The sequence below is a fragment of the Rhinichthys klamathensis genome, unplaced genomic scaffold (assembly GCF_029890125.1).
Source record: "Rhinichthys klamathensis goyatoka isolate OS25496 unplaced genomic scaffold, OSU_Roscu_1.1 h1tg000042l_1, whole genome shotgun sequence".
NCBI classification, from domain to species: domain Eukaryota; kingdom Metazoa; phylum Chordata; class Actinopteri; order Cypriniformes; family Leuciscidae; genus Rhinichthys; species Rhinichthys klamathensis.
In genome coordinates, this window is record NW_026606589.1 from 2,703,380 (window position 1) to 2,712,332 (window position 8,953).

At 37.2% G+C, this 8,953-nt stretch overlaps 1 protein-coding gene across 1 annotated transcript in view; it reads right to left on the reverse strand.

The window, feature by feature from the left end:
• The window catches only part of btr12 (bloodthirsty-related gene family, member 12), a 29,383-nt gene extending 25,142 nt beyond the window's left edge, over positions 1-4,241 (reverse strand). Inside the window, exons 1-2 of the mRNA XM_056247074.1 lie at positions 4,144-4,241; positions 629-1,269 (exon numbers count right to left, since the gene is read on the reverse strand). Coding sequence (XP_056103049.1) covers positions 629-1,269; positions 4,144-4,150 — 648 coding nt within the window. The 5' untranslated portion in view covers positions 4,151-4,241. The remainder of the gene's footprint in view (positions 1-628; positions 1,270-4,143) is intronic.
• Between the last annotated feature and the right edge of the window lie 4,712 nt (positions 4,242-8,953).

The following is an 8,953-nucleotide window of genomic DNA, read 5'->3' on the forward strand; positions in this document are numbered from 1 at the left end:
ACATGTCAATGAGTTCACTGTATTAAAATTGCCCCCACAGTCACCAGATCTCAACCCAATAGAGCATCTTTGGGATGTGGTGGAACGGGAGCTTCGTGCCCTGGATGTGCATCCCACAAATCTCCATCAACTGCAAGATGCTATCCTATCAATATGGGCCAACATTTCTAAAGAATGCTTTCAGCACCTTGTTGAATCAATGCCACGTAGAATTAAGGCAGTTCTGAAGGCGAAAGGGGGTCAAACACAGTATTAGTATGGTGTTCCTAATAATCCTTTAGGTGAGTGTATATATATAATAGCTTTGGTGCATTTTTTTACAAGCAAGTGGTGCATTTACAAAATTCTTAGTACTAATATCACAAAAAAAATCTTCAAAAGTGTGTTCTTTTTTCAAACATCAGCATATTTTATATTGAGAAAAATAACTGAGAAATTATTGAGAAATGTACTGAGAAATGTGTCCTAGAGATTGTAAAAAAAATAATAATAATAACAACAGGAAGTTTACTGTTTTACCTGATTCTTCAATAGTCTGACTTTTGGTGAATTGTACTGAATCCAGTTATGGTCAGTACCATAAAGACCGTATACATTTTTAAAAAACATAATACAAGTGTTAACTCACCGTTTTTTTCTTCCACTCTCGTTCGGTGGAGACAACATCATGCGCTTTGTGTGAGGACTCTGCGCACTCCTTACACACGCACACATGTTCGTTTCGGCAGTAGGCATCCAGTAGACGTTTGTGTACCTTGCACATCTTGTCCTCCAGGTTGTGAATGGGCTCCACCAGCTTGTGCGAGGTCATCGCCTTTCCCTTCCTATGGTGCCGCAGGTGAGCTTCACAAAATGAACCAGGGCAATTCAGGCATGACTTCTTGGCCTTCATCTTCCTGCCAATGCAGGCATCACAGGGAACCTCTCCCGCTTTAGCAAAATCTCCCCAGTCGTCTTCTTTCTGTAAGCTTGGGGAATGTGTTAACTCAACGTTGCCCTTGTCACTTCTGTTGGAGGACAGTGTGGATAGACCCTGGAACTGCTCGGCAATCTCAGCTAGCACACAGTTGACGCTGAGCTCTGGTTTTCTGGAGAAAGCTTTCTTGCACATGGGGCACACAAACTTCTTGCTGTGATTCCAGAAGCCCTGCAGACATGCCTTGCAGAAAGTGTGGCCACAAGGAGTTGAGACGGGCTCGACGAAGACCTCCAGACAGATGGAGCAGGAGAACTGCTCCTCTGACAGGATTTGTCCCGGAGATTGTGGGCCTGCAAAGGTTAGGGTGAAGGAGATGGAATTAGATGGGTGGCAGTAAAAAGTGGAAGAGGAAAGAGTAGGACGATAGAAGGCCATGGTATCAAGACACAATTATGTCTTAATATAGTAGGCATGTTTACGTGTAATAATTTTCCTCGATTGGAATAAATCGATTTCATATTCTGAAGGTTCTGTTTATGTGAACCTTAAACATTGCAGTCTGATTCATATTAGATTACATGTGCATTACATGTATTCCAAACAAAACCTTGCGCATTGCTCAGTCAGAACCGGAGAAAGTGACACGATAATGTCACTGCAAATATAATTGTTGTTTTTGATGACATGTCTAAAAAGAAAACATGCACATTACAGCACTGCTCATGTATGCAAGTTTTTATCCGATTGAAAAGATAGTTTACATGCTTCATTATTTTCCTGTTGATCAGATTATTTCAGATCCACACCACCCCTTGCAAATCCTTTCAAATTGAATTCATATCCAGCTCATTTAGATCAGTGTTTACATGAAGGCTTTTCAGTCCAATCAAGCCATAATTCTGATTACTAATGGATTATTTAGATGCATGTAGTAAACGTATCGTTACTCAATACTTTCCCATGAATCCCATCGCTATGGAAATACATGCTGTTAGCAAATTTGGGATTACCTAGGATTTTGAAACTTGCAGGCAAACAAAATGAATTTAATCTAGGTATTTTGTAATTCGATTGAGAAGATAGTCCGATTCAAGCGTTTACATGCTTAATTTTTTTCTGTTGATCAGATTATGTCAGGCCTACACCGTCCCTTCCAATCAGATCAACATTTCATTCGGATCACATGCAAACACCTCTGTCGGATTAATTGAGGTGTTTACATGAAGCCTTTTCAGTATTTCTGAGACATTAACCTGATTACTAACGTATTATTTGGGGGCATGTTTCCCATCACTGTCAAAGTACATGCTTTCAGTTCATTGTATACATATGCAAATTTAGACACTGCCTTTGATTTTGAAACTTCCAGGTAAACAAAATTATTTCAGTCTAATTTCCATTTGCTTTTACAACATATCTATTAAACTATTAGCTATGTTTCCATCTGAAGGTGTGAACTGTGAATGAAACGGGAAATCTGAATATCGCACAAAAAATGGGAAATAAAGCATTGTTTCCATCCCATGGGTTCAGGAGAACAAAATCTAGACTTTATGGCAAACTGGATTAAATTATCAGTAATAAAATAATAAAAAGGTTGCTGCAAAAAAAAAAAAAAAAAAAAAATGCGGTTCTGGTAGGTAAGTATACCAAATAATTTTCATGGCAGACTTTTGATCAGGCAGACTTTTGATAAGGCATTTCAGAAAGACTAAAACATAATTTGAGATGGTGTGAAATGAGATTGTCCAATCACAGGATCTGTTGAGGCAAAGGCATGAGGTTTTTAGAGCATCTGGGAATTTATTCAGTGAGTGTGTTTCCATCATAGTTTATGTGCATGTTCTCTTACCAAATAAAACAAAAATCTGCCATATTACATATATACATATTGATACATATTGATGAAAGCAAACAAAATGCAGGACACAGATACTGAAAAAAAATTGCAGTAAATTATTATAACATTCACAAAAATAAACAAAGATATGCATAATAATACTGACTATTGAATAAAGTGAATAGAAACAGCTCTCCAGGCAATGTTGACAGTATCAGAGGAAAGGCCTGGCATTAAACTGGGAGTGTTATTGTAGGCGTTAAGCATGTGAGCTGTTAACACAAAGGTCACAGGTTTAGTTTCAGGTAAAGGTGGCCCATTATTCGAAGAGTTACTGAAGCCCTTGGTCCCTATTGTGTCCTTGAGCAAATTACTTCAGCTTTCAAATGGTGAGAAGATTTTAGCAATTGCTGTGTAGGAATAAAGACTGAAACAATGAAACAAAGTCTTTAATGGAAGGGGAAATGTAACATTTTAGGAACCAGCCACTGACAACCCCATATTGTTCTACCAATGAAAGGAATATTGGAAAGCGATGCGTTTACATCCCTGCTTAGCCCTAAAGTATTATTAAACAAGGCACTCAGCTCTTATTTCAAGCACTTTATAATGCACAAAACTGCAACAGATTTACAAGCCCAGTGGATTCAACAGCCAGTCACTAACAGCAACAAGTGAGAGACCAGATTTACGGCTTATATAAGCACAAACTCAGTCACAGATTCTTATCAGACGTGTGAAGGACGCGCCAATAGCAAAGCGCAGACGTCACAGTGTTATCCCAGGAATGTTGTACAACTGGGTTTTCAACTTCAACAACATTCAAATCCAAACAAATGTCTGTTCCTGTTTGCTCTTTTACTTGTGTCCAAATAAATATAAAAACTAAAACTGTTGATATAATTTAGTAGGACTTAAGAACATCTTCGTATCTTTATAAGCATTTATAATAAACAAAATGTTATGTCATTTCTATTGAAACTTGCATGTCATATATTTATACATATTTTTAATTTCACATTTGTAATGTTTTTTTATTATTACGAATTGCATATTTTAAAAGTGTACTTAACAGTCATGTAAGTGTAACTTAAGTGTCATTTTATTTTATTAATATAGCCAATTATCAGCAAGTAGTTTTTTAAAATGCTTTTAAGATTTGAAGTACACAACAAGTGCATTTGGCTTCATCAAAGCAACAAACAATAGCAGAATCATACATTAACTGTTTTGATTTGCTTAATGTTAATCAAAATTTACAGTAAATGTGCTTCTTAAAACAGCCACCATATTTTAATTTTTAACTTAATTTTCAGTCATTTAAAATAGAATGATAAACCAAGAATAGACTGCGTACGTTGAATAAACAGAGATTGTGACTTACACTGCATGATGAAGGATCTTGTTGTATTTTCTTTCAATGCTCTCCTGGCTTGTGAAGGGTGCGTGAGAATAAAACCTGAACAAAACCTGTTCTCTCACTCATTCTCTCTCATATGTTTGCTGTGTGGGTGTGTCTTCAGAGCACCTGTGACTGGAGGTTTAGGAATCAGCAGTTTGAATTGCTGACTTGAAAATGTATTTTGAATTCACATTTTGTTTTTAAAAGGTCTTAACATATTTGATGAAATGTGTAATCAGCACAGAACACTTTGTGCAAGTTATTATGATTATTGATACTATATGATTATACTGGTTATTGAAATGACATGTGTCATGATGTAAGATTTTTTTTTATGATTATGGGTTGAGGTTCATGCAGGGTGTGAAATGCAAACAGTTGTATCAGAAGTTTGGCGTTCTAGCCGCCTAGTGGTGTAAATTGGTACCACAAGCAGTGGTTTTTCTTTGGAGAATGAGGGTAAATGTTGAGAGAAACTTAAAAAAAAATGTTGGTACACAAACCAGAGAAAATCAAACAATTTTGTAAAAATACCCAGGAAGGTCAAAGCAGTACTCTTGGCCGAAGGATCTTTTAAAGGATTAGTTCACTTTTAAAAAAACTTTTGCTGATAATTTACTCACCCCCATGTCATCCAAGATGTCCATGTCTTTCTTTCTTCAGTCGAAAAGAAATTAAGGTTTTTGATGAAAACATTCCAGGATTTTTCTCCATATAATGCACTTTACTGGCTACCAAACGGTTCAAGGTCCAAATGACAGTTTCAGTGCAAACTGCAAACTGTTCAAATGGTTTTAAATGACACCAGACGATGAATAAGGGTCTTATCAAGCGAAACGATCGCTCATTTAAAAAAAAAAAAAAAAAAGTTTAAGTTTTATAAGCTCACATGCTCGCCTCGCTCTGTTCTGTGTAACTCTCCTGTTCGAACTCGTTCATCAAAATGAACAAATCTTTTTCCGAGTCAATTCGTTCATTTCGGTCGTTAAATGAATCAAATGACTCGTAAAAAGATTTGTTCATTTTGATGAACGAGTTCGAACAGGAGAGTTACACAGAACAGAGCGAGGCGAGCATGTGAGCTTATAAAACTTAAACTTTGTTATTTATTTTTTAAATGACCGATCGTTTCGCTTGATAAGACCCTTATTCATCGTCTGGAATCGTTTAAAGCCCTTTCAGTTTGCACTGAAACTGTCTTTTGGACCTTGAACCGTTTGGTAGCCAGTAAAGTGCATTATATGGAGAAAAATCCTGGAATGTTTTCATCAAAAACCTTAATTTCTTTTCGACTGAAGAAAGAAAGACATGGACATCTTGGATGACATGGGGGTGAGTAAATTATCAGCAAAAGTTTTTTTAAAAGTGAACTACTCCTTTAATGGCTGCTCTATTCAGTACCTAATTAATTATACAATATACAATATACATACCATCACACACAGCATTACAACTGTCCCACTCTGACCACTGTGGCTTATTTCCAGAGTACAATAGCATATTTGGGTTTGCTGTAGAACAAAAAATTATCAGTGACCACTAATAGCAGTAGTCAGATAAACACACAAAGACAACCCACCTGCAGCACATAGCATTATAAAGCCCTAAAACACCAAGGTCACTAAGTCGAGAGTACACTGTTGCAAACCTGAGCACAGTGACTGATGTGAAACTCAGGAAAACATAGGCGATGTACAGACTCAGCAAGCACAGTCTGGCCGGCGCAGACAGACCTGACTCTCCCCTCCCGGGACCGACTCTGCTTCCAGTGCAGGGGTGCGTTTCCTGTACAACTCGCTGCTTCACTACCATAGTTCGATGCATCGTTGAAGAAATCAACTAGCTAGTCACAACTGTTTCCCGAAACCATATTGTCGTAAAGTGGTCGTTCAACCACGTTGGTTTATGACGTCACGCACGTGGTGGAGTAGGCTAATAACTTCTTTTCAAGTCTACATATAATTATTATGGTAAAGGTTATGCGTACTTGGCGTGCTGTCCGGGTGGAGGGCTCCGAGCTCGGAATTTCTGCCCGAACCCAGAGTACTCCCCCCGTTGGTAAGAGTAGATGGAACTAGAGATGGAACTAAAAGTGAGGAGATGGGGTGGAGGTGGGATGCTGATAAACTGTCAAGGAACTAAGGTGGGTTCTGCTGTTGTTTATCTTGTCCTGAGTTGATTACTGATTGGGTTCATTATTTGCACCTGCTCCTCCCGAACCTTGTTAATAAAACATCATTTAGTGAAACTGTTTGAGATCGAATTAACGCTAGATGTTTTGATATAAATTACAGACATATTTCTGAGGACTATTTCTCATTTTTCTCAGTTATTTTGCTTTATTTCCAGATTCAATCATAGGCTCCTTCTTACATAGTAGAGCACGTTCGCACATGCGCAGTCTTCAATAACGGTGCTTCAAATCTCTAGACAAATTAAAAGAGGTAAATGACATTCGTATGTATCCTAAATAAAAGACACATGTTGTACTGAATGTCGGCTTGCTTGTTTAGCTCAAGATTATTAAGTCCACATTTCATGCAAACTAGAAACTATGTTTTTAACCACAGGTCGAGAGCTGTCTTTCCAACCACACTTTGTGATGCTGTTTGCGAATGTTCGTTGGAATGATGGTTTCGGGAAACACAGACTCGGCCTACTAATAACGACGGAACTTGCGACCATAGTTGGCTAACAATGCTTTTGGGAAACGCACCCCTGTCTGGGAGTGACGGAAACTAAAGCCCTATTCGCACTGGATTAGTGTTATCTGGGGACCTCGTGTGATTTAGAAATTACCCACCCACATCTGAATTTCGTGTGGCGCATTCGCACGGGATAAGCGAAGCCTGTGATTTTACTTTAATTTTACTGACTTATCTCCCGAATATGATGCCAATAGGCTATTGCTTGGAAAGGTCAGGGGTGCGTTTCCCGAAAGCATCGTTATCCAACTATGGTCGCAAGTTCCGTCGTTATCAGCATAGTTCAACAAGTCGGTGTTTCCCGAAACCATCGTTCCAACGGACATTCGCAAACCGCATCGCAGTTGTGTGGTTGGAACGACAGCTCTCGACCTGTGGTTAGAAGCATAATTTCTAAATTGCATGACATGTGGACTCAATAAATCCATATCTAGAGCAAAATAAGCAAGCTGACATTCAGTACAACCTGTGTATTTTATTTAGAATACATAGAAATGTGTTTGACATCTTTGAGTTTGTCAAGATATTTAACCCTCAGACGGTCCTCGGTCATTTCTGACCGAATAATTTTCTGTTTTGAATTTCTAAAAATCACAGCTTCATCGGAATGTTATGAAACTTGGTGACTTTTATGGCATTAGGTATGTAAACACACAAAAAATTGAGTTCATGATCCGAGCATGCTAAGTGGTCGTAAAAAAATTAGTCACGATATTGGTCTTCGGTCAAAAATGACCCACATTGGAAATGAATCGGAAATTGACAAAAACACTAAAATGATCTACAAATCGGCCACGATGCAAAAAAAAAGTGCTCAGCAATGAAGGGGTGAAACTCTAAAACATCAAGAGTGAAAAACATAACATAATTAATAATTATAATTAATATATATATATATATATATATAATTAATATAATAATTATTAAAATTATTAAAATAATAATTAATAAAATGTTATAAACCTTGGCAAAAAGTATTATTTGAGAATTTCTAAAAAAAAATACATTGAATCCACATCTTAAAAGTAATTTGGTCCAAAAACAACTAGAATTCACAAGCATCTCCATTTAGAGCTATACAGGCATCTAGTCCATGCAATAACATGATTTATTTAATTTTATGTTCAATATTTTTTTTATTTTTTTTCTAGCAACGATGCATCGTACTATGGTAGTTAAGCAGTGAGTTATGTCGTTGTACGGGAAACGCACCCCTGGTCTGTATGATATATCATACAGAATAATGTTCTTTACCGCATGCTGCTATAGATGTCATGTCATCCATCTCCATCTAATTATTCTTTTTGTTTTTGCTCTTCTGATGATTTTCAGCTTTCTCTTTCTGCAAATTGTATAGTTGTATGGTGAAGGTATAGCGATATGACCCAGCACCCAAATACTATCAAAACACTCAAATCACAACGCAGCCTCCATTCTTCGCAAAAGATGGATAAAAAGGCGCACAGGAAACAAAAACCTTGAAAAAATTATATACGAAATCACAGAGATGCCGATTCGCACGGGACTAATATTATTACAGGACCGCAGTGTTCGGCGAAATATTCGGCTTGCTGCACTTCCTCACAGAATGCCCAAAATATCAAATCACAGAGACTTGCCCCAAAATTAATCCAATATTTCCCCAATTTAACATTTGTAGCCCAACCGAAAAACTTTGATTCAGTCTTGGTGAAAAAAGCCAAATGTGCAAATATAACCGCAAGAATTGAAGGGGGTGAAAACCTTTGAACAGGATGAAGATGTCCAATTTTTTCTTATTTTGTTTAAATATCAATTTCTTTTAATTTAGTCGGATATTGTGTTTAGTCGGAAATTCAGTGTTTCCCGGAAGTCAAGTCAAGTCACCTTCATTTATATAGCGCTTTTAACAATATGGACTGTTTCAAAGCAGCTTTACAGTGATAGGAAATGAAAGTAACAGATATAGTTTTGGCTTTACAGCAGCTCTTGGATAAAGTTATTAGCAATGTTTCCATGCACACGTTTTTATCCAAATTAAGTGATATCGAATGAAAAATGCCTTATGGAAACAGTAAAATTCGATTGAATTTCATGAATATCGACTC